General features: G+C 39.3%; 1 protein-coding gene across 1 annotated transcript in view; it reads right to left on the bottom strand.

Annotated features, from left to right (window-relative positions):
- Nucleotides 1–26,909, bottom strand: part of IREB2 (iron responsive element binding protein 2) — a 61,292-nt gene that overhangs the window by 13,022 nt on the left and 21,361 nt on the right. Inside the window, exons 3-13 of the mRNA XM_032270671.1 lie at nt 23,147–23,312; nt 21,455–21,592; nt 20,357–20,575; nt 16,848–16,917; nt 15,560–15,743; nt 13,843–13,982; nt 11,184–11,355; nt 9,209–9,309; nt 2,355–2,471; nt 1,180–1,339; nt 200–335 (exon numbers count right to left, since the gene is read on the bottom strand). Of these exons, the coding sequence (XP_032126562.1) occupies nt 200–335; nt 1,180–1,339; nt 2,355–2,471; nt 9,209–9,309; nt 11,184–11,355; nt 13,843–13,982; nt 15,560–15,743; nt 16,848–16,917; nt 20,357–20,575; nt 21,455–21,592; nt 23,147–23,312 (1,603 nt within the window). The remainder of the gene's footprint in view (nt 1–199; nt 336–1,179; nt 1,340–2,354; nt 2,472–9,208; nt 9,310–11,183; nt 11,356–13,842; nt 13,983–15,559; nt 15,744–16,847; nt 16,918–20,356; nt 20,576–21,454; nt 21,593–23,146; nt 23,313–26,909) is intronic.

Below are 26,909 nucleotides of genomic sequence, written 5' to 3'. Positions count from 1 at the left end.
GTGGTGTTTTGCTCAGTTGATATGCCCAGTAAGTGTTTCCTGAGTGATAAGCCTTCGAAAATTGTATGGTAATGGCAAGGTAGCAAGTAAAACTAAAGCATATTTTTTCTGCCTTCTCTTTGTATATGAAAGGCCCAAACAAGCAGCTTCAGTACCTACTGAACATCAACATCAGTATAGAGAGACAGCTGCCACTTACCCAAGCTTGCTGAGATATGGTAATACTCCACTTGAACTGAGGTAATGTGTAACCATCCCACTGCCTGGAGATAAACTTGTTCTTATGTAAGGTTTAACATGCAGACCAGCTTCCACAGCCTTTTTAGCCAAAAGACCTGCACAGTCAACAAACAATGATTTATTATGGCAATGTTTCTTTCCCTCTCTCACTCGAAGAAGAAGGTGAGAAATAATTTAACAGATTTCATCGCCAATTCAGATTAGAGAAAAAGTCTGAATTTATAAACTTATTGTCATTATTTTGTCTACTTTATTCTACTAATTTGCTTCATTTATGACAAATTTAAAATTGCAGTAAATATACTAGTCTTCATGTTCAAAATTATTAAGATATAGGCAGATGACATTCACACAAATGGAAACAAACGATGCACGTTTAAGTAGATATTAACAAAATATTTTTTTCTCTTTCTTCTCTTTTTCTTTTTTTTTCTAAACCGAACCATTTTTTAAGTCATAATCACAATATGCTAAGGGCAATATAACACATTATGCATCGTTTTATACAACTAAGGAATTGTTCCAATGGGTATACGAATTGATTTCACTTACAATCCTTGCCAAGACAATGATCTTTCACTACCTTTATAATTTTTAATGAAATCTACCACACTGTTATGGCTAATTTCTAGATAATCAGGAAATACCTGCTAATTAACTATACTTCTAAATAACAAGAGAAGCAAATACAACCTAAAATTAATTGATAGGTAAGTTATAGTAAACAGTAAATTTACTTTCTGTGTAATAAAAACAAAATTAATAACATAAATTAAACTCAGGCTCCTTAAGACCTAATTAAGATATCAGAAAGTCTCTCAATATCAAATGTAGACACCGATATTCATGCATATCTAAGAAACAAAAAGTTAATATAACAGAAAAGCTAACAATAATTTTGGGAAAAAAAAAAATGTATGGCCATAAACCACAACCTACCTGCAGCAAGCATGACAGATGGATTGCAATTATTGGTACAACTGATAACTGCAGCAATGACCACTGATCCATGAGACAGCTTATATTCACTTCCTTCATAATGAATGGAGACAATATCCTTTTGTTTTTCAGCTGCAATTTGGAAGCCTTTAAATCCAACCTACATAAATTTCCACAAAAATATAAACTAAATATTCTGGGTATGTACAGAATAAAAGACTGATAGAAAACATTGCAGACACCTGACATTTGATGATTTAACATTTAAAAATCCTGTTTGTGAGTGATGCTGAAGGCCCATAACATTCAGTAGTTGTAATTCAGCTGAAGCATGAATCTGCATAAGCACGACAGGAGTCTGGTGATGTTCTGAAGCAAAACTTTTATCTACTAAGCGAGGCCAGCCGACCACCCACAATCCAGATCTTATTTGGCTTTGTTGTTCTCCATCACCCCTGCTTACAGTAATTCTCAAGAGATGGCACTAACTTTTTTTGTTAAAATGACCCTGAAGATTTGCTCCAAAGGGATCCTATGTGTGTGAGTGCAGTATAGATGAAATGAGATTGGCTATAAGTTGGTAATTATTGAGTTAAGTGACAGGTATATGGCAATTCAGTAGACTATTTTGTTTTTATACAAGTTTAAACTTTGAACAAAAAGTCAAGAAATCATAAAAAGAAAAGCTCTAAAAGGAAAGCCAAATACTAGGCAGGAGAATCGCTTGAGCCCGGGAGGAGGAGGTTGCAGTGAGCTGAGATTGCACCACTGCACTCCAGCCTGGGCAACAGGGTGAAACTCAGTCTCAAAAAAAAAAAAAGTTTCTGTGAAGATGTAAATATTCATTTATCTATGCTGTTCATCAATCCAAGAGCCATATGTAGCTATTCAACATTTAAAAATGAGATTACTGTGACTAAGAAACTCAATTTTAAATTTTATATAATTTGAATTTAAATAGACACAATCAATCTCTGATCCTCACAATGGAAATGGGAGTAAGCTTACCAAATGACTGACTTGCACATCAGTCAGAAGAAAAATAAGGGGGCTGCTGGTGTGTACTCTAATATATAACGCACAGCAGTGAACTGAGTTTATGGATCACTTTGTTAGTTCTTTACGACTTAGCACAAAGCATGTTGACAAACATGGGTAACAATAAAGAAACCTACCTTTTCATTTAAGCAAGCCTGGAAATCACTTTTCATATCTGTCACAGCAACTCTATCCTGAGGTCTTTTTGGACCACTAACAGATGGAACTATTGAATTCAGATTTATCTGGATCACCTAGGAAATGAGAAAGAGAAAGAACAAGAAATTTCCTTACTATAGATTCCAATTCAAGCATTACTTTTGTTTTGTTTTGTTTTTGAGACAGAGTCTCACTCTGTCGCCAGGCTAAAGTGCAGTGGCACAATCTTGGCTCACTGCAACCTCCACCTCCCGGGTTCAAGCGATTCTCCTGTCTCAGCCTCTCGAGTAGCTGAACTACAGGCACGCACCACCATGCCTGGCTGATTTTTCTTTTTTCTTTTTTTTTTTTTTTTTGAGGGGGAGTTTTACTCTTGTTCCCCAGGCTGGAGTGCAATGGCGCGATCTCGGCTCACTGCAACCTCCGCCTCCTGGGTTCAGGCAATTCTCCTGCCTCAGCCTCCTGAGTAGCTGGGATTACAGGCACGCACCACCATGCCCAGCTAATTTTTTGTATTTTTAGTAGAGACGGGGTTTCACCATGTTGACCAGGATGGTCTCGATCTCTTGACCTCGTGATCCACCTGCCTCGGCCTCCCAAACTGCTGGGATTACATGCTTGAGCCACCGCGCCCGGCCCTGATTTTTCTACTTTTAGTAGAGACGGAGTTTCACCATGTTGGCTAGGATGGTCTCAATCTCTTGATCTTGTGATCTGCCCAAACTGGCCTCCCAAAGTGCTGGGATAACAGGCGTGGGCCACCGCGCCCAACCTCAAGCATTACTTTCTAAAGCAGAATGAGTATACTCATATTTATTTTAATGCAATTTATTTTAATGGTGTAACACATCAACTCAACCCCAAGAAATGAAGATCTTAAAACAAGCCCATGGCCAGACACAGTGGCTCACGCCTGTAATCCCAGCATTCTGGGAGGCAGAGGCGGGCGAATCTTGAGATCAGGGGATTGAGACCATCCTGGTTAACATGATGAAACCCCATCTCTACTAAAAATACAAAAAATTAGCCGGGTGTGGTGGCATGCGTCTGCAGTTCCAGCCACTCAGGAGGCTGAGACAGGACAATCACTTGAACCCAGGAGGTGGAGGTTGCAGTGATCCAAGATCGCGCCACTGCACTCCAGCCTGGGCAACAGCGAGACTCTTGTCTCAAAAACAAAAAAACAAGCCCATTTAAATGTATGAAACATGAAAATTTGCTAAAAGACTAGATCAGCATGCAGTTAAACTACTACAACAGTAACTGTACTGTATATATAAAATCTGTGGTTTTCCAAGTGTGTCTTCCCACAAAGATAAACACTGTCTTAACAGATGTCCAATGACAAGATAGATGCCTGTGTCAGCTATCAACTTATTGCCCCTGAGCTCCAAATCCACCCTCCTTTGCCAGCTCTGTGATCACAGAGGTCAACGGTTAGGAAACATTTCTCCATTGTCAGCACACAATATGAAGACTGGTCACTAGAGGGTGCTGAAGGGACACAGCAGAGTTGCAGAGGGTTTCACTGCCCAGCCTGCTACAGCCCAGGCTATTATTCCTTGGTTAGGAAACTGTATGGTATTTTGTTAAAAATTCCACTTCCCAACTAGATTTCTATTTATTTCTTCTGGTACTTCTACCATTTCCTTCATGCATTTATGTGAATATAACCAATTTGAAACTTTTCATCATGGCTTTCATCATTATTTTATATCCATGTTTATTCTGACTGATCCAACCAACTTACACTTATTTATTATTACTTCTATTGAGAAAGGTTCTCTGTTGCCCAGGCTGGAGCACACTGGCACAATCAGGGCTAACTACAGCCTCAAACTTCTGGGCTCGAGCGATCTTCCACCCCAAGTAGCTGGGACTACAGGCATGCACCACTACGCCTAGCTAATAGAATTTTAGTAGAGACAAGGTCTCACTAGGTTGCCTAGGTTGGTCCTGAGCTCAAGCAATCCTCCACCGCAGCCTCCCAAAGTGCTGGGATTACATGCATAAGCAACCACACCTGGCTTACTTATACTTTCATTTAATGGATTCAGGTGATCCTGCTCATTGCCCATAATTATGCATTTAAGAAGTTTCTCTTGAAATCAATATCCTAACGATTTTAGTTTTATTTCTTTATACAGTCAGGTTTATTTTCACTTTTTCTTTAGAGACAGGGTCTTCGGCCAGGTGCAGTGGTTCATGCCTGTAATCCCAGCACTCTGGAATGCTGAGGTAGGTAGAACACCTGAGGTCAGGAGTTTGAGACCAGCTGGCCAACATGGTGAAACCCCATCTCTACTAAAAATACACAACATAGCCGGGCATGGTAGTGCGGCCCTGTAATCCCAACTACTCAGGAGGCTGAGGCAGGAGAACCGCCTGAGGTGGGGAAGTGGAGGTTGCAGTGAGCCGAGATTGCACCACTGCACTCCAGCCTGGGCAGGTCTTGCTATCCCTCAAGGCTGGAGTGCAGTGATGCTCACAGCTCACTGCAGCTTCAAACTCATGGACTCAAGCCATCCATCCTTTTATTGTAGGGATGCGTCCTTGTTTATGATGCTGGTCTTGAACTTCTGGCCTTTATGTAATCCTCTTACCTTGGCCTCCCAAAGGGTTGTAATTACATGCATGAGCCACCACACTTGGCCTGGTGAGGATTTTTTTTTTCTTTTTTAAAGACAGTGTCTCTCTCTGTTGCCCAGGCTCAAGTGCACCGGTATCATCTCAGCTCACTGCAATCTCTGCCTCCTGGGTTCAAGCAATTCTCATGCCTCAGCCTCCTGAGTAGCTAGGATTACAGGCACACACTACAACATCTGGATTGTGTGTGTGTGTGTGTGTGTGTGTGTGTGTATTTTTACTAGAGAAAGGGTTTCACCATCTTGCCCAGGCTGGTCTTGAACTCCTGACCTCAGGTGATCTGCCCGCCTTGGCCTCCCAAAGTGCTGGGATTATGGGCATGAGTCGCTGCACCTGGCCAAGGATTTTTAACAGGCACATTTATTCCATTTTATTCTACCAACCAAGTTTTCCCATTTTTCTTATTCTTTCCATTTATGTATTTTAAAAAATGTGAAAAAGAGGCCAGGCGTGGTGGCTCATACCTGTAATCCCAGCACTTTGGGAGGCCGAGGCAGGTGGATCACGAGGTCAGGAGTTCAAGACCAGCCTGGCCAAGATGGTGAAACTCCATCTCTACTAAAAATACAAAAATTAGCCAGGCATGGTGCTATATGCTTATAATTTCAGCTACTCAGGAGGCTGAGGCAGGGAACTGCTTGAACCCAGGAGGCAGAGGTTGCAGTGAGCAGGGATCATGCCACTGTACTCCAGCCTGGGCGACAGAGCAAGACGCTGTCTCAAAAAAAAAAAAAAAAGTGAACAAGGAAAAAAAGTGGACAAAGCACTAGATTTAACAAATAAAGGTGAAAGTGATTTAAAAATGATCAGAAGTAAAAAGATTTGCCCAATGTAGCATACAAATTCAATTTCTATGGGTCCTATGCTGGCCCTTCAATATGGTTATATGTATTTATTTATTCACCTAACACGTTTAGTGAACATCTACTGTGTATCAGGCATTTTTCTAGAAGCCGGGGATATAATACCAAGCCAAAGTTCCTGTCCTCATGGAGTTTACTTGTATTTTAGACAGGGAGCTTACTTGTATTCTAGACAAACAGTATACCAAAAAATAAATAATGCCAGACAGGAGCATGCTATGAGAAAAAGTGAAGATGGGCAAGACAATAGATTTCCTCACAAAAAATAGCTTAACGGTTAACCAAACCCGTGATACCATGTTGTTAGAGATCACTGACACCCTCCTAGAAAATGAATTTTATTAAAATTAAGACTTCCCTGGAAGTGAATTCTACCTATTTTGATATAAATTTCCAACAGATAATATGACAGGGTCTCACTCTGTCACCCAGGCTAGAGTGCAGTGGCACGATCATGACTCACTGTAGCCTTGACCTCCTGGGCTTAAGCAATCGTCCCTACTCAGCCTCCTGAGTATCTGGAACCACAGGAGCATGCCACTACTCCTGGCTAATTTCAGGTAATTATTTACTTAGATTGTAAAATATCTTTAACATGTAAGACTGCATAATGGCGTATATCATTAATAATGGAATTTTGCAAAATATACAAGTAAACCAGATGCAGGTAACATCAAAACTGATTATTCTGGAGGAAGATATTACTCTTATCATAAAGTAGAAATAAATTAGAGCAAAGAATTAAGAGTCACTATGATCACTTTAAACACTAAAAAATTGGACTTCATAGGCTGGGCGTGGGTGGTTCACATCTGTAATCCCAGCAATTTGGGAGGCCAAGGCAGGAGGAATTGCTTAAAGCCATAAGTTTAAGACCAGCCCGGGCATAACAACAAAAGCCAAAATAGACAAACAGGATCTAATTAAACTTAAGAGCTTCTGCACAGCTAAAGAATCTATCATTAGAGTGAACTGGCAACCAACAGAATGGGAAAACATTTTTGCAATCTACCCATCTGACAAAGGGCTAATATCCAGCATCTACAAAGAACTTAAACAAATTTACAAGAAAACAACAAACAACCCCATCAAAAAGTGGTCAAAGGATATGAACAGGTACTTTTCAAAAGAAGACATTTATGTGGCCAACAAACATATGAAAAAATGCTTATCATCACTGGTCATTAGAGAAATGCAAATCAAAACCACAATGAGATACCATCTCACGTCAGTTAGAATGGCAATCACTAAAATCTGAAGACAACAGATGCTGGATAGGATGTGGAGAAACAGAAATGCTTTTACACTGTTGGTGGTTACACTGTTGGTGGGAGTGTAAATTAGTTCAACCAGTGTGGAAGACAGTGTGATGAATCCTCAAGGATCTAGAACTAGAAATAACATTTGACCCAGCAATCCCATTACTGGGTATATACCCAAAGGATTATAAATCATTCTATTATAAAGACACATGCACATGTATGTTTACTGTGGCACTGTTCACAAGAGCAAAGACTTGGAACCAACCCAAATGCCCATCAATGATAGACTAGATAAAGAAAACGTGGCACATATATACCATGGAATACTATGCAGCCATAGAAAATGATGAATTCATGTCCTTTGCAGGGACATGGATGAAACTGGAAACCATCATTGTCAGCAAACTGACACAAGAACAGAAAACCAAAACGGCATGTTCTCACTCATAAGTGGGTGTTAACAATGAGAACACGTGGACCCAGGAAGGGGAACATCACACACTGGGGCCTGTTGGGGGATGGAGGAGCTAGGGGAGGGATAGCAGGGGGTGGGAGGATTGGGAAGGGGTAACATTAGAAGAAATACCTAATGTAGATGACGGGAGGATGGATGCAGCAAACCACCATGGCATGTGTATACCTATGTAACAATCCTGCATGATCTGCACACGTACCCCAGAACTTAAATTAAAAAAGACGACCAGCCTGGGGAACATGGCAAAACCCTCTATGAAAAAAATCCCGGCCGGGCGCGGTGGCTCAAGCCTGTAATCCCAGCACTTTGGGAGGCCGAGGCGGGTGGATCACGAGGTCAAGAGATCGAGACCATCCTGGTCAACATGGTGAAACCCCGTCTCTACTAAAAATACAAAAAATTAGCTGGGCATGGTGGTGCGTGCCTGTAATCCCAGCTACTCAGGAGGGTGAGGCAGGAGAATTGCCTGAACCCAGGAGACGGAGGTTGCGGTGAGCCGAGATCGCGCCATTGCACTGCAGCGTGGGTAACAGGAGCGAGACTCCATCTCAAAAAAAAAAAATAAAAAAAAAAAAATCCTCCAAACTACAACTAGGCCTCATAAAATATTACAAAATTCACAATAAAACTCTATTTAAAATTAATGAATAAAATAAAAGCAATGGGCTACAGTAACATTACTTAAATAGTAATAATAATAGCTACCCCTTTAGCCAGGCCCAGTGGCTCATGCCTGTAATCCCAGCACTTTCGGAGGCCAAAGCCAGAGGATCCCTGGAAGCCAGGGGTTTGAGACCAGCCTGGGCAGTAAAATGAGGCCCTGCCAAGTATCTTGAAAAATAATAACATCAAATAATAATAATAGCATTAAAACAAAAAGGGGACTAGGCATGGTGGTAGCTCATGCCTGTAATCTTAGCACTTTGGGAGGCCAAGGTGGGAGGACTGCTTGAGCCCAGAGGTTGAGGCTGCAGTGAGTCATGATTGTGCCACTGCACTCTAGCCTGGTGAGAGAGCTGGACCCTGTCTCAAAAAGCACAACAAAAAGATTAGCTACCCTTTATTGAGCACTTACTATGTGTCTGGAACTATTCTGTGAATTTGTATTTAATCTATCTAAGAATCCTGAAAGGCAGATAGTACTGTCGTATCTAAGAGGTGAGAAAACTGAGGCAGAAAGGCTAAATAAATTGCCCAAGTTTATACAGCTAACACATCTTAGAGCTGGGATTCAGATCCAGGTGGTCAGGTACTATGGAATTTACTTTTTCTTCTTTTTGACACAAGTCTCACTCTGTCACCTAGGCTGGAGTACAGTGGCATGATCTCAGCTCACTGCAACTTCCGCCTCCCAGGTTCAAGTGATCCTCCCACCTCAGCATCCCTAGTAGCTGGCACTTACAGGCACAAGCCATGCCCAGCTAATGTTTACATTGTTTTGCAGAGATAGGACTTTACCATGTTGCCCAGGCTGGCCTCAAACTCCTGACCTCAATCAACCCACCCTGGCTTTCTAAAGCACTGGGATTATACCATACTGGGCCCACAATTTACACTCTTTACTAGGTGGGTTATTCTGCAAATACCTGGGAGTATTCAGGTTCTCCTGAAGAATTCTGGTCATTTCGAAACAATTTCACAGCTTTAAGGTATGTTTCCATTGACTTGAGTTTGGCTTTGCTAAAACCTAAAACGAAGATGAACAAAACAACAACAAAATGCAGTGAGAAATTTATTTACTTATTATTTTTTTCAGACTAGGTTTCACTCTGTTGCCCAGGCTGGAGCAGTGCTGCAATCACAACTCACTGCAGCCTTGACCTCCTGAGCTCAAGCAATCCTCTCATGTCAGCTTCCCAAGCAGCTGGGACTATAGGGGAACACCCCTGTGCCTGGTTAATCTTTTTAAAAAATGTTTTGTACAGATGAGGATCTTGTTGTTCTGACTAGGATAGCCTCAAGTGATCCTCCTGCCTTGGCCTCCTAAAGGGCCGGGATTTTGGGTATGAGCCACCACACCCTGCCAATAAATTTATTATTTTTAGAAACAGGGTCTCACTACTGTCACCAAGGCTGGAGTACAGTGGTGCCATCATAGCTCACTGAAGCTTTGAACTCTTAGGTTCAAGTCATTCTCCCGCCTTAGCCTCCCAAGTAGCTTCGACTGCAAGTGTGTACTGCCACACCTGGCTAGTTTTTAATTTTCTTCTAGAGATGAGGGTCTTGCTATATCTCAAACTCCTGGGCTCATGAGATTCTCATGCAATCCTCCTGCCCCAACCTCCCAAAGTGCTAGGTGTGAGATACTGGGCCTGACTTCAGTAAGGAATTTTAAAATCTTTGGGGGTAAGGGTACTGAATTCCAGTGATAAGCACATAGTATTTACATATTCATTTACATTTCTCTTTCTCCTAACCCTTGAGACTGTACCACGTGAGAAAGCCCAGACTACCCAGAGAAACCACAGGAGGGTGTTTTGCTTGATAGCCTTACCGAAGTCCCCAGCTGACAGCTCATAACTTGCTGTCAGACATGCAAGCAGAACAAGCCTTCACGATTCCAGGCCCTGCCTTTCAAATCTTGCAGCTGAGGCCCAAGACATGAAACAGAGATGAGCTGTCCCCACTGTGTCCTGTCTGAATTACTGACCCACTGAAACCATGAGCTATATTATTGCTCGTGCAAGCCACTAACTTTTAGGATAATTTGTTACATAGGATCATTAAAACCTTAACTCAAGATTAACATGTAAGAAATGAGGCACTTCTAATCATTTCTACTTTGAAAGTTCTACCAACTCAAATGCAGAAGTTTTGCATTTTTGGGGGGCTCATTCATCAATTTTGCTGTTTGATTCACTAACATAATAATCTGCCCCCACAATGAAGAATACTAGAATATATCCTCCAAACATATATCTAAACTTAGAAATGAGCAACTCAACAATGATCTCCACTAGAGATTAAAAAGATCTTACTTTTTAAATAGCAGCGTTATGAAATATTAACATATCCTGTTATATCCTGTTTAGTAGGTACCTTCTATTTCAATCTAAACAGTCAACAGATGAGTAGTCAAAATTCCTAATCAGGTTACAAAAAGATTTAGAACCCGTGGTCCTATGCTGTTTTCTGCAAAATTTTGTGCTTCTGGTTCTTTAGATAGAAAACTGATTCCCAAACCCCTTTGTCTGATAGGTCCTCTACTCTTGGTTGTAGAAGGGAAGTGCTATGAATATGTTTAAGGCTGACTTCCATTAAACTGCAACCTCTGACCCCTAAGGGGAGGTGGAGTTATCCATCATTATGGGGAAACAGTCAGGTTAGGATCAATGGTTTGAATAATTCCTTTAAACTGCTTTCAATGGGTCACAGAGAACTAGGGTTTGAGGACACAACACTCTTTAAAGACATCTGATGTTTACTTGACAGCCGTTGTTTCAACAAAATGTAATGATTTTGTGAATACTAAATAACATGTATAACGTAGTAATTTATAAAATATTATCAAACACATTGGAAATGTAACACGTTTATTCTAATGATCTTTTATCTTCTTACCTGTATGTTCTAAATGTTTTAATGTCACATTGTCCACAGGGAAAAAGCTGAGGATAGCACCATATTCCGGACACATGTTTGCTATTGTAGTTCGATCAGCTATAGATAATTGTGAAACTCCACTTCCAAAAAACTCAACAAACTTCCCAGCCACTCCTACTTGCCTGAGGTGCTATATAAGGGATACACAGAAATATACACAAAATTAGCAAAGATTATCTGAAAACTATAAAATACAATTTCTAACCAGTGCTAGCAATGGTAAAGGAATGCGATCCTTCATTGTTCTTATGAAACATCAACTCATTCTGGTTTTGTGGGTATTTAAGATAAGGAGTCAACAGAAGAATGGTTCAATGTCACTGTTAATCAGGGTAGAAAAGGCCTGAAAACTCAAGGTGGCTATGATTAACATTTTCACGTCTTGTAAATCAACTCAATACTGTGTCTGTTTAGCTGGCAGCCCCTTTTCTTTATTTTAGAAACAGGGTCTCACTCTGTTGCCCAGGCTGGAGTGCAGTGATGTGATCACAGCTCACTACAGCTTCTAACACCTCAGCTCTAGCAATCCTCCAACCTCAGCCTCCTTGTAGCTGGAACTAAAGGCATATGCCACCACACCCAGCTAATGTTTAAATTTTTTTTTTGTAGAGACAGGGTCTTACAATGTTGACCAGGCTGGTCTTGAACTTCTGGCGTCAAGTGATGTTCCTGCCTTGGCCTCCTAAACTGCTGGGATTACAGGTGTGAGCCACTGTGCGCAGCCTCTTATTCTTTCTTAGCAGTGCATAAAACAGTGGTGTTCGCTAACCACTGACTGCATTGTAGACTTAATGAAACACTAGTAGACAGATGAAGCTGTATATTTAAATAAAAAAATTATATACTGGCTATAAAAATTTTTCAAATTATAACTACTGGCCAAAATGTTTACAGCATCTTTAACTACACACAAATTCCATTTTGGTAGAATTTGTTCACATGCAGTTTCAAACTTAATTCCTTCTAAAATTATTTTTCTTGGTTATTATACTATCAAGTAACCCAACCAGCTACTGTCTTTTCTAAATTGTAAAATGGTCTCAGATTGGTATAGGGACAGTAAGTACGGAGGGGACTAGGAGTGAAACTATCCTCAATCTATGAGTAATATTAAGCCTAAACTCTTTTTTTATAGATACAGAAACTCAAACTTTAAAATGTAAAGATGTTTCCTTACATTTATGGTTATATTTTTTAGGATGAAAGAAACGCAGATTAGCTATTACAAACCAAATGCTGCTTTCATAAAAAAAAATTACATGATTACTCTTATAAGGATCACAAATAGAAAAGGATCTCAAAAAAAGTAAAATATTCAATAAATGTAAACATACATAATAGACTAACTTTTTTAGCAATAAACTGTCAAAAACACATAGTAACAGTGTTAGGAAAAAACAGCCAGCAAAGCAAAAAAGCAGCATTCATTTCAGGATGTCTAGTAAAGAACTGATTACTCTAAAAACATAATGGGATACTTATTTTCCTTTAGGAATAATCCTGCAATTCCCAATTTACTTCTTGATCTTTTGGTTCCATATACTGAATCGATAATTTCTCTAAGATGCCAAATTCTTTTCTAATTAGGGAAGAAGGATCAATACCAACTGCTGAGAGGGAGGCATTGTCGTTTCCTTACAAGATGCCAAATTCTTTTCTAATTAGGGAAGAAGGATCAATACTAAATGCTGAAAGGGAGGCATTATCATTTCCTTACCCTGTGGAGTATCCTGAAAGCCTTCATATTAATAATCTAACCAAAAATGCTGAGATTGGGATCTGAATTGGGATTATACGTGGAACATTTTCCAGGTACACTCATTTAACAAAATAGGACTTAATCACTAAAGTAAAGTTAGTAAAAGCCAGACATTTAGGAAGAAGAGTTACAAATTATTGTTCACTAGGAAACCCATGAGCCTATGTATTAATATGCTTCGGAAGCTCAGTGTATGTATTAAAGGCCTGCAGCCAGAATTTTAAAAATTACGAGAAAAGGTTTTTATATAATCCAGAGAAATGTTAAAATAGCAACAGAAAAATCTGATATATCACATTTCTACAGTCCACATTTTTGAAAGCATTACTTGGTAGAGTCACAGTTTCTAATGGGCAAATAATTCAATTAAAGAAGATACAATCAACTTTTGTTAAACATTTTTTTAAATTCATGTAGAAAAAAGAAAAAAATCATGTAGTCAACAACTATTTATTAAGGCAACAAGGCACTAATAAGATATAATGGTTAAGAGAATGAACTCAATAATCTGACTGCCTGGGTTAGAATCTTTGTGCTCCTCAGCCCTCTGACCCTTTGTTAAGCCACTAAACCTTACTGTACCTTAGTTTTCTCACAGGATAGTAATAGTACCCATCTCACAGGCTTGTTACGAGGAATAAATGAGCTAACAGAAGTGAACACAACAGATTTCTTCGATTTACTAGTACAAAGTAAATGCTATGTTTGTTGTTATTACTATGATAACCAGGATGACGTGGCTAATGTCAGAGACCTGAGGATGAAGTAATGAACCCAAATCCCTGCTCTCATAGGGCTCTTCCATTTATATAAAAATAACGTTCACTAGGTCATAGAGCTACGCCTACTTTAACTTACCTTTGTAATGCCAAGAACAACATCTATGGATGTAACAAAAGGGTTTGATGACCCAGTTAACTCACATCCAACAACCTCTGGTAAAGTAAGAGAAACTGGCAGACCAAGCATAACTGCTTCTGTTTCAATGCCTCCAACCCCTAACATAATAAAGACAGGTATATTAGCACAGTATATTTAAAAATAATTTATCTCTGTAACATCTGAATGTCTAGGTGTTCCATGAGCTTTTCTTACACAGTACCTTACAGAGTTGCTCTATTGCTATTAATGTGGACACTGAACCCAAAACCTTCCCAAAAGAATGACTCCACACACATGGTTGAAAAACTATTATTTTAACTTTATATTCATGGTAAAATACTGTTTGTTTTGTTTTTTGAGATGGAGTCTTGCTCTGTCTGTTGCCAGGCTGGAGTGCAGTGGCACGATCTTGGCTCATTGCAACGTCCACCTCCTGAGTTCAAGTGATTCCCCTGCCTCAGCCTTCTGAGTAGCTGGGACTACAGGCGCATGCCACCACGCCCGGCTAATTTTTTGTATTTAGTAGAGACCGGGTTTCACCATGTTGGCCAAGATAGTCTCGAACTCCTGACCTCGTGATCTGCTTGTGTCAGCCTCCCAAAATGCTGAGATTACAGGTGTGAGCCACCTCACCTGGCCAATATTGGTTTTAAGTATATTCAAGGTAAAATATTAGTTTGAGTATTCATTATGCTAGGCCCTGTACTATAGTAAAGATACAGATATAAACAGAACCTAGTCCCTGCCAACCTCAACAAGTTCAGTCTAATGAAAAAGACAAAAAAACCAACAATTATAACACCCTGTGCAAGAGTGAGTACAAAGTGAGGTACACTGCAGCAAGGGGAGTTAAGGCTTTCAGAAGATAACTGAGGTCAGTCTTGGATGAGTTAAAAGTAGCCACATTTCAACAAAAAGGAACGGTCGGCAGAATGCATTCTGCCAGAGGAAATAGCCTATGCAAAGTCAAGGTGTAAAAGAGCACAGCTAGCTGTGCCTGGGATTACCAGCACTTTTAGACAGGTGAATCACTTGCGGCCAGGAGTTCCAGACCAGCCAGGCCAACAGGGTGAGACCCCATCTCTACTAAGAATATAAAAATTAGCTGGGCGTGGTGGTACATGCCTGTAGTCCCAGCTACCTGGGAGGCTGAGGCACAGGAATCACTTGAATCCAGGAGGTAGAGGTTGCACTGGGCCAAGATTGAGCTACTGCACTCCACCGTCGGCAACAGAGCAAGATTCTGTCTCCAAAAAAATGAAAAGAGACAGCCCACACAAGTAAAGAAATGACTAGTCTCTAAGATGGGCATGTATGAATGGCTAAAGAACACCAGATGTTGTGAAGAGCCTTGTATAAAATGGCAAGAAATTTAGACTTATAAAGAAGACCAGGAGAAGCCACAGAAGTGCCTTAAACAAAGAAGTAACCTTTGCAGACATATCATCATCCTTATTCAATTACTTCACAAATGGTAGTGCTGTGCCAGGCATTGTGTAAATTTCTTTTCATAAATCCTCTTTTACAACAGTATCACAAACTCTCGATTAAGATTTTGTTGTTGCTATTGCTACTACAGATGAAAAAAAACAGAGCCTCAAAGAGGCTATAGAAACCCAATAATATGTTTTTTTAAAATGTTCGTGACATCCTTACCCCCAAAGAAATGAAATATATTTAGTCATTTACTTACCCCACCCCAGAATCCCTAAACCATTCACCATCGTTATATGTGAATCTGTGCCGACTACACTGTCTGGGAAGAGGAGGTCCTTTTCTTCAAAAACCACTCTTGACAAATATTCTAAGTTAATTTGATGAGCCATTCCAGTTCCAGGAGGGATTACTGCCACATTCTTAAAAACTCTTGAACTCCACTATATTTTGTTTAAGAAATACAAATGTTAGTATATGAATTTGTGCTCACAATCAAGCTATAATATTAACACTAAAAATATTCTGATTAATGTTCAATATGATATGTACAAAGTTTGTATCATGGACTGTATATTTGTAACAAATATACAGATACTGAACCTAAATATATTTTTTATTAAGACAAAATTAATTTAGGTCAAATAAAAATGTTTAAGAAGTCCAGACAAATGTCAGTATTCAGCTGTGTTCCAAAGATTCTCAGGAATGGGAAGAAAGAAAGAAAGGCTCAATGTACAAGACCCTCCCTCCAAGCTGTCTCTCCTAAACTAGAGCCACTGTTTTCATCTTTCTTTATACAATGAGGTTTCCAGTAAGATTTCATTTGAAGAACAAAAGCATTTCTAAAGCCTTTGGCCTTCAGAAATGACTAAAGTGGCCAGGCAGAGGGCTCATGCCTGTGATCACTACACTTTGGGAGGCCGAGGCGGGCAGACTGCTTGAGGCCAAGAGCTTGAGACCAGCCTGGCCAACATGGCAAAACCCCGTCTCTACTAAAAATACAAAAAATAGCCGGGCAGTGGTGCACACCTGAAATGCCAGCTACTCAGGAGGCTGAGGCATCATGAGAATCGCTTGAACCCAGGAAACGGAGGTTGCAGTGAACCAAGCTCATCACACTCCAGCCTGGGCAATAGCATTGACTCTTCCTCAAATAAATAAATAGCCCAGGCACTGTGGCTCACGCCTATAAACCCAGTAGTTTGGGAGGCTGAGGCGGGTGGATCACCTGAGGCCAGGAGTTTGAGACCAGCCTGGTCAAAAGGTGAAAACCCGTCTCTACTAAAAATACAAAAATTAGCCAGGTTTGGTGGTGTGTGCCTGTAATCCCAGTTACTTGGGAGACTGAAAAAAGAGAATTGCTTGAACTCAGGAGGCCGAGGTTGCAGTGAGCTGACATCATACCACTGGACTCCAGCCTGGGTGACAGAGCAAGACTCTGTCTCAAAACAAACAAACAAACAAACAACTACTAAAGATACAAAAATTGTACCTATCACTATTTTATATATTACAATACAAAAATTTCCTTGAATCATTTATACCTTAAAAAACTGAAGCCTCTCTCGATTTCTGCCGAATTCTACTTCTTGATTTTTTAACACTGTTTCAGGTCTAAAAGGAAGAAGAGCTGGCATTAAATGTATGTATTACAAAAAAGACTTGCCTTGTTTCTAAGCCATCATTCTTAGGCATAAATATATATACAAATATATTCTTAAAATCCTTGGAAGAACCATTTACTAGACTTTTCAGAATTATTTTTTCAACAAAGAAGTTATGCTTTAAATAACATACTACAAAGCTATAAAATGAATTTTATTTTACTGAGTGTAAGAAAGCCACATTACAGCAATGTCTCAAACTATACTTAAATGATAATAAAAATATACTCCGTTGGGTTATCTACTGCAAGAAAAGAGGAAGGTAGTAGCTTCTTCAACAACAAGCATGTACTTTCCTCCCCACTAGGCTCTTGTGCCAGTTAAACTAGGGAGATGGGCGCTGATTACTGCTATGCAGCATTGACAAACAACATGAATTATTTAAACTAAGTGACAAAAATAACCTCTAAGCAGTAACATTTTTAGAAAATTATTTTTAGATGGGAGTTTCACTCTTGCTGCCCAGGATGGAGTGCAATGGTGCGATCTTAGCTTACCGCAACCTCTGCCTCCCGGGTTCAAGTGATTCTCCTGCCTCAGCCTCCCCAAGTAGCTGGGATTACAGGCATGTACCACCACAGCCAGCTAGTTTTGTATTTTTAATAGAGACGGGGTTTCTCCGTGTTAGGCTGGTCTCGAACTCCTGACCTCAGGTGATCTGTCCACTTAAGCCTCCCAAAGTGCTGGGATTACAGGCTTAAGCCACCACGCCTGGCCAACTTTTTTTTTTTTTTAAACAAAGATCACTTTACTCTTTTTTTTTTTTTAAAACAAAGATTGCTTTAATAATTCATGGTTGAGTGATCTTTTGAAGCCAAGCACATCTTAGTGAAATTTTTCTCAGGGCCTCGGGGAACACAGCTTTCTGAACCACTCCAATTATTTTACCCTTCAACGGCACTTATGGCAACAAAGTGCCATACAAACATTTATTGGCTCATAACCTGACTTCAATCTATAATTAATACTTCACTGACACATTAAAGGACACCAATGAGTCACTATCATCACATAGCCAGGGACTACTATATAACTGATCTTAATGCTTTAAGAGTCAAAATTATGGGGAAATGTTACACCAGATTAGATTTTTAGAAATAAAAACATAGCACAAAGCACTTACAATCTGCCAGTTATAAACAAAAGCTAAAGACATCAATGATTTTGAATCAATACATCTTCCTTTTCAGAAAATTAATTTATGTATAAGAGGTGTTAATCTCAAAAGTCAGCATGCTCCCTAACAACCAGGACAACTAGGCAACAGGAACAATTACATAAACTGCCAAAATGTTATGGCAAAAGACTCACAGATTATACTGAATCCTTAGAAAGAGCACACAAATTTTAAGTGTGCTCTTAAAATTATAGCCCCAAATTTTTAGAAGTAGGCAGATCTTGGAAGATCCAGGCAGGGACAAAGGAATTAACATATTACTTGGTACTTAGGATAACTCAATGGCCATTACTCTTAGCTACTCTAAATCCTAAATGTGTTAAACTTTTTAAAAACTAAAGTGTAAGTAAATACATTTTTAAAAGGACCAGGTGGAGTGCCTCATGCTTGCAGTCCCAGCACTTTGGGAGGCCAAAGTGGGAGGACTGCATGAGTGAGGTCTGTTTAAGACCAGCCTGAGCAGCATAGTGAGATCCCATCTCTACCCTCAAAAAAGGAAGATAAAATTAGTCAGACATGGTAGTGTGTGCCTGTAGTACCAGCTACTCTGGAGGCTAAGGTAGGAGGATCATTTAAGCCCAGGAGTTGGAGGCTGCAGTGGGCTATAGATGATGCCACTGCACTCCCAGCCTGGGTGACAAAGAGAGACCCCTATCTCAAAAAAAAAAAAAAAAAAAATATGGCTGGGCACAGTGGCTCATGCCTATAATCCCAGCACTTTGGACAGTCAAGGCAGAAGTATCACTTGAGGCCAGGAGTTCAACACCAGTCTGGGCAACATAGTGACACCGCTTGTCTACACAGAAAATTAGCCAGGCATGGTAATGCATGCCTGAGGTTCCAGCTACTTGGGAAGCTGAGGTGGAAGGATCACCTAAGTCCAAGAGGTCAAGACTGTGGTGAGCCATGATCATGCCATTGCACTCCAGCCCAGGTAACAGAATGAGACTCTGTCTCAAAGCCAAACCAAACTAAACCAAACCAAACCCCACTTTGGAAGGCCAAGGCAGGCAGATGACTTGAGCCCAAGAGTTTGAGACCAGCATGGGCAACAACATAGTAAGACCCTGTCTCTAAAAATAAATAAATAAAAATAAGACTTTGGAAACTTTATAGTATATTTTTCAAGAAGCCATAGAACTCTTTTCTTTTCTTTCTTTCTAGAGTCTTGCTCTGTCACCCAGGCTGGAGTGCGGTGTGTGTGATCTCAGCTCACTATGATCTCTGCCTCCTGGTACAAGCAATTCTCATGCCTCACCCTCTAGAGTATCTGAGATTACAGGTCCCTGCCAGCATGCCTGGCTAATTTTGTGTTTTTAGCAGAGATGGTGTTTCGTCATGTTTGCCAAGCTGGTCTGGAACTCCTGGCCTCAGGTGATCTGCCTGCCTCAGCCTCCCAAAGTTCTGAAATTACAGGAATGTGTCACTGCACCTGGCCATAGAACTCTTTTTCTTATTTTAAAAAATTTACCTATTAGGAAATCTAGCCAAATCCTAGGACAGAACTCTTTTCTCAAGAGTCTCACTCTGCCATGCCCATGCTGCAGTACAGTGGCGTGATCTTGGCTCACTGCAACCCTCCACCTCCTAGGTTCAAGAGATTCTCCTGCCTCAGCCTCCTGAGCAGCTGGGACCACAGGTGCATGACATCACACCCGGGTAAGTTTTTGTGGAGATGGGGTTTCACCATGTTGCCCAGGCTGGTCTCAAACTCCTAAGCTCAAGTGATCCACCTGCTCTGGCCTCCCAAAGTGCTAGGATTACAGGTGTGAGCCACTACGCCGGGCCAACATAGCGCTCTAAATACAATAAGATAAGAAACCCCTAGTAGGGAAAAAAAAATGCTAAAACTATAAACAGAGAATGACTAATGAGTATTAGTCATTAGTATTAATGAATGGTACAAATGTACTAAAATGAAACCCCATTTTTCTGCTTATAATCGTCAAAAAGATGAATTATATTTACAGATAAATCTTAAGAAAGGTTTGCTTTGTTAGTAACAGAAAGAGAGAATGATACTTGGAGATCATCATGTTCACTAAATTTACTTCTTTTAGAATAACAGGAAATACATATAAAAATAAATTCAATTCCAGTACATAGTGTGAAGGTAACATAATAGCAATTGAGTGGGAAGGAGAATGTACGTGATTTTCTTAACTGCAAAATAACCTGATATTAATCAACATTAAGAAAAACAATCTCATACTCAGGCACTGGTTGCAAATGAAAAGGACACAGGATGGGTGTATTCTCAATCTGTGAAGAAAATGTTCCTGAGTTTCGGCCTAGTTCTCCAGAATCACAAGATCCTCGGCAGGTAGTCTGGCCTCTGCAGGGAAGCTTCTTAGGCTGCACTTTAAGTGGAGAGAGCTTTCCTGCTTTCTGCAGGTCACCACCTCCAGGGTTTGGCGCATTCTGTATTGCACTGTCATTCCAAAAAGAAAACAAAATAAAGCCATTTAAAAGTGACAGAAATTTTTAAAAATGCACACTTAAAAAAATGCACACTAGGAATGCTATATGGAAGTAAATGATGTTTGAATGCTAATATATCATTTGACTCAGGTTTCAAAGGCAAATCTCAGATTATGAAAAAAAGAAAAACAGGTAAGAAATGAAAACATAATTCTAAGCGTCCAGTAAAACCATTTTCATATACTCTACCAATTTAAATAACTTCTAGCAAGTACTGAAATAAGACTTTTTCCCCCCCTAACAACTTAAAAGAAATTTAGAGCTACAGTTTATCTAGAGGGCAAAATCTCTCCCACGGGCTATAAAAAATTGCAGTCTTATTCCGCTACTGTAGGGAATGTTTTTAAAAAGTTAATTTATGGCAACAGGAATATGTCTTCTCTAGTTTGGTCTTGGTCAAAGGAGCCTTATAAATACAGGAAACTTATTTCAGTGGAAGGAAAATACAGCTTTAGTGAGCTCAAAGTTTTTAATCATCAAATAATTAAAAACATTCATGGCTCACATCTTTGGATTCTTTCTGAAAGACAAGTACTGTAGGTTAAAAAACAAAGAGGAAACAAAGCCTGAATTCAGAGGTTCGCTCCAAAAGGCAGGTTCTAAAATGGCAGCAGAAATACACAAATATGAAAATAACTTTAAACAGACTAAATACAAAACAAGCCACCATTCCATAAACTTTTTACCAGTTGTCCCTTTTACATACTAGCCAACACTAAAGTTGCATGCTTTTCTCTGCCATAAATCATCTCTAATCCTTTTCCTCTACATGACACATTTCCAGCCAATCAACTTGCATGGCTGTCTATAAACATCTGTATTGAAGTACCATTTACTGAAGTCAATTTGTAAAGAATGGTCAACTGTCAGATCTGTTGGACAAGCAGGATGGACTTTCTTAGGATCACCTCCAAGAGTTTTCACTGCCTCCCTCATAGCAGCAAAATCCACCATTGCCGGTATTCCACTAAAAAATAAGGAATGGTTAAATTATAATTCGAATTGTTTTTTATACATACTTAAAAAATAATATGTACTTTTTCATTTTCATATTTAAAAAGTATCCCTGTCTAGTTTACATTCGTTTTTCATAACGTACTTATTATCTAAAGTTAGGAGTTATCCTGGTTTAACGAGAATTAACATTAAACATTATCTGAGAACTGAATTACTCGGGCAAAGGTGCCAAAAATAAGAGAGAATTTTTGAAGGCATAAGTGAACTTCAAGGAAAGTGTCTGTGGAACTCTCTTCTGCCTTGTGTTTTTTTTTGATGCACCCTCCCCTTTCCCCAGCTCCAGCCCCTCTCCCCCAGTACCTTCGTGTTCCCCCCAAACTATCCATAGTAGCTTTTGCCATTTTACATTCATCCACCCATCTATCCAGCCAACAATATAACAAGCATTTATCAAATGCCTTCAATGTGCTAGACGCCAATGGTACAAGGCCAAGTAACATAGTTCTGGTTCTCAGAAAACTTTTAGAGAAGATAAAGTAATGATTACAGAATAGTATCATAAGTACTATAAGAGCTGCATACAATAACAGCTTGAGCCCAGGAGGTCGATGCTGCAGTGAACTACGATTGTGTCATAATTGGACACGAGATATACTTCAAAGGTAGCACTGACAGAGCTTGCTGATAGACTGCTTAGAGGGTACTAAAGAAACAGAAAAATCAAGGCTAACTCCTAGGTTTGAAGCCTAAACAAATGGGAGTGTATGCTGCCATTTACTATGACAAAAAAGACTTAGAAAGAAATAGGTGGGTTGAGATAGATAATCAAAAAGTCAAGTTTTTATGGCTGGGCAGAGTGGCTCACGCCTGTAATCCCAGAGCTTTGGGAGGCAGAGGCAGAAGGATTGCTTGAGCCCAGGAGGTTGAGGCTGCAGTGAACTACCACGGCATCACTGCACTCTGGCTGAGGTGACAGAGTGAGACTCTACCTCAAAATAAAATCAAGTTTCCATTTTTGAGAAACTTGTCGGTTATGTAGAGCTCATAAGAAGGTAGTTAAGCAAAAGCAGTTTTTGAATAAATGATATGTAAAACAGGTATCTAATTTTTAATGAATTGCTTCAGTTTAGAAAGGGCAAAATTTAAGTTTATAAACTAACCTTAAAATTAAAAAACACAGCCCTCCAAAAGGGAGTCTGAATTCTTAGTTTTTATTTTTAGAGACAGGGTCTTGCACTGTCACCCCAGGCTGGAGTGCAGTGGTGTGACCACGGCTCACTGCTGCCTCAACTTACTGTGCTCAAGTGATCTTCCCACCTCAGCCTCCAGAGTAGCTGGGACTACAGGCATGCACCACCATATTTGGCTAATTTTTTAAATTTTTTTATTTTTGTACATACTTGCCCATACTGATTGCAAACCCCCGGGCTCAAGTGATCTTCCTGCCTTGGCCTTCCAAAGTGCTGAGATTACAGTTGTGAACAACTCCCCCAACCAAGGAGTCTGAATTTTAAAAAGGAAACACACTGAGAATTTGTTCACAAAAAATAAACTCATTACTCACGTAAAATCTTGAAGAAGAACACGGGCAGGGAAAAAGGGCACTTCAACATTGCTTTGTTTGGTTTTCCAGTCTAAAATGTTCATAACATCTTCCTTCTTCATGAAAAAGCCATCACAATTTCGTACAGCAGCTTCCAGCAGAACCCGTATTGAGTAAGGCAGAGCATCTGATTCAAGAAAATATTACTATTAACAAGCAAGCAGTCACACCTATATATTATGAAAACATGCCATTGTAAAAAGTCAGATAAAGACAAAGATGTACTGTCTTCTCAACTTCAACTATTCATTTTTAGTCTAACAAACTAGAGGATGACACCATTCATGTTAACATCAGGTAAATTTTTCTAATTTTTCTAATTAGGCACAATTTTTCTAATTGACTTTCCTATACATAAGCTCAAAGCCCTGAAAAAAGCAGAGAGAGAAACCTTCACACAAGAGCTGCATTAATTTAGGAATATCATACTGTAACCATGAGAAATACTGACATTCGAGGAATTCACAGAAAAACTAAAGGGCACAGAATATCAGAATTCAATTCAATAATGTCGACATCCTCTAGTATGGCAAAAAGAAAATGATTAAACTGCATAAAAGTCTGTAATAAATTTAAAATATTTCCATAAAAACGACTGAAGTTTAAAAGTAAATTGGAATGCTTGGGTAAGTAAAATTCATTTCACAAAAACTGATTCATTAATTACCTTAAGGACACAACTCAGAAAGTGATTTCAATATTTTTAAATATTCAGTCATATTTAATTCTCACACCAGGTTGTGCCACACAAAAGTGTTTATTTAGGATTTAAAGAGAAGGCTGAATTAATACACAGTTAGTTGAATAAATCACTGTAATCCACATGATGGCTAACCATGCAACTGTTTAAAGGAATGAAGAGTTACATGCTGATAAAGAGTGAGCTCCAGAATGTAAGAGAAAAAGCATGGCAGAACAGTATTTATAATACACTAACTTCCCTGTAAGAAAGGGAGTTTAAAAATATATCAATAATATATCATTTTAAAATAATCAAACCTAAGACCACCAACTGTATATTACGATACATAATTTTTAAAATATATTAGCATGTATATTTCAATAAAAAGCAACAACGATAGGATAAACTGAAAAGATAAGCATATATCTCACACAGTATTTCAACTGTACCTCCTTATCAGGAGTACATTATTGGTACTAAGTACAAAAAGAATCACAAAGAAAGAAAAGTATATTCAGTCATTAGTGCTGCTATTATGAGGCTGTGATTTGTGTAATAAGCAGCAAGCAAATAAGTACTTTTTGTTACTGTGGTTTAATTTAAGAGTATACAAGTATAAAATCAAAGTAGCTAATGAGAGCTAAAGTAACACTATGTAGTTTTTTGTTGTTGTTATTTCACAAGAACGTTTGCAGTTTGGGAATGGAATTGTTAAAGCTGAAGTCTTGGAGAAAATGCTAAGTGGGTGGGGTGGGGTGGGGCGGGGAAGGGGGCAGCGAGGACTTCCGTTCCTGTGAGTTATATTAGTTCAGATTGTCCAACCATTGTTCTATATGTGTAATTTAGTTAATACTGCTCTGTTTAAAGGATAAACAAGTCCTAATGCTCAAAGTATGTTAAAAGTAGCGGCAGTAAAAAATCCATTTTTAAACACACTTTTGTTGGTTTTCAGGGAGGCCTGTCCCCTGGGAGTGGTATTGTTAACCAACCTTGTAGAGCTAGATGTAGTACTGTGCTTAGTCACTGAAATGACAGAAGAGGGAAAGGGTGAAGGGTGAGGCTCTCTGCTAACGTCTCCATACCCAGAGGACAGGTTTTAGATTTTAACCACAGGTCTCTAAGTGCATTTTTGGTAAAGCATCTGTTTATTATGGACAAAGTTCATTCTTTATTTTGCAACATCTATGCTTTATAGATGTCCTGAGTTGACAATGTATGATAAAAAGCAGAGCTAGTGAGTTAGCCAATTTGTAAATATCTTGCTATAATTGATAGAAAAGATGCACCTTGAACATGGAACTGTTAACCCACCTAGATAGCATGTATCAGGACTTATTCAACAGGTGGCAGCTGAAGAGCAGAAGATAGCTTTGGGGTTCTGAGCTGATAAAGGTTCACGATATGTGAAAAAGCGCAACACACACTGTATGATCTCAATCACATAAAATTGGATGTTATGTATATACACATAAGACCTAGAAGGGCATGTCAAACTGCTTATGATTGCGGATGACTTTGTTCCTCATTTCTTGTTTCAGTTTCCAATAATGCACGTTAAATTTTTTAAAATAAAGCTTATTTTTTAAATCTGGAAAAAAAAAATCACAGTAGCCAAGTTAAAAGAAAAAAAAAAGTCCTTACATTTCAATTGTAAACGTGGATAGGAACTCAAGATTTATTTTTCTCTTCCTGAAAAATAGGTATTTTTCCTAGCTCTGTCACTGGAAATGCCTAGAATAACAACCCAACAGTAACAAACCCTTAACAACTGTTTGTTGTTTCTAAATACTATTTCCTACACACACACAACAAAACAGTTTTTCAGAGAAAAACGGCTGATTGTAGTCTGGAGAAGGGTATGTACAAAATGAGCCTGGGACACCTTGTGCCTGAAACCAAAGAGGTTATCAAAGACTAATGGGGACACTAATGGGTCAATTTGAGCATCAGAATGAGGAATAACTATGATTCACCAAAATCCATCAAATATATAAATAGCTCTTAGATCACAGTGACTCTTAAAAAACCTTTCATTGATCACCAATGAAAGTTGCTAAGGCATCAACTCATTACTCTGAAAACTGACAAGTAAAGGGGGAAAATCAATAGTTAATATTATCTTTCCTTATTTCAGGTAACCAAATAGAGAAAGTACTTTGTTATATAAGAATCGCAGTTAGTAAATGTGGAAGAAATTATGTTATTTGAAAGATCCCTAATGTGCAACACCTAATGAAATAATGAATCTAGAGAAGGATCACAAATGGGTGCTAAAATCATTAGGATTTTGTGGATGGGAAACTTGCAAGCTGGTAACACTCATACCCACTTAGCATCGCCCCAATAAGATATTAGAGATATCTGCCTCCTGATGAAACAAAAAACTACATGTACTAAACAGGACGTGTTCTTGCAAAAATACGTATATAAATAAACCTGAATCTAATTAAACATCTAGCTCTAACTTCCAGTTAACAGGAAATACCGGGGATAGTAGTAAAGTAAAATGAAACCCCAAAGAAGCTATCAGCCAAATCTAGAATGTGGGACATTCTATAGGATAAAGAATCCAGTTTTTTCAACATAAAAAGGGCATAGAAAAAGGAGAGGACACCATTACAGACTTTTTAAAAGAAACTTAAAAGACATAACCCAATACTATGTGTTGGCCCTATCTGGATACTGTCTGAACCAACCAAATGTAAAAATGTATTTTTTGAGGCAACCAGAAAAATCCGAATGTGAACACAGTTTCAGATTATATTCAGTGACTCACCACCTGTAATCCCTACACTTTGGGAGGCTGAGGCGGGTGGATTACTTGAGATCAGGAGTTCCAGACCAGCCTGGCCAACATGGTGAAGCTTCGTCTCTATTAAAAATACAAAAATTAGCCAGGTGTGGTGGCATGCGCCTGTAATCCAAGCTATTCAGGAGGCTGAGGCTCGAGAATCGCTTGAATCCGGGAGGGAGAGGCTGCTCTGAGCTGAGACAGTGCCACTGCACTCCAGCCTGGGCAACAGAGCAAGAAAAAAAAAAAAG

This window comes from Sapajus apella, unplaced genomic scaffold (assembly GCF_009761245.1).
Source record: "Sapajus apella isolate SASKATOON/1434 unplaced genomic scaffold, GSC_monkey_1.0 scaffold214, whole genome shotgun sequence".
Classification (NCBI taxonomy): Eukaryota; Metazoa; Chordata; class Mammalia; order Primates; family Cebidae; genus Sapajus; species Sapajus apella.
Note: the sequence above shows the minus strand (reverse complement) of the source record. Positions and strands in the feature narration are given on the sequence as shown.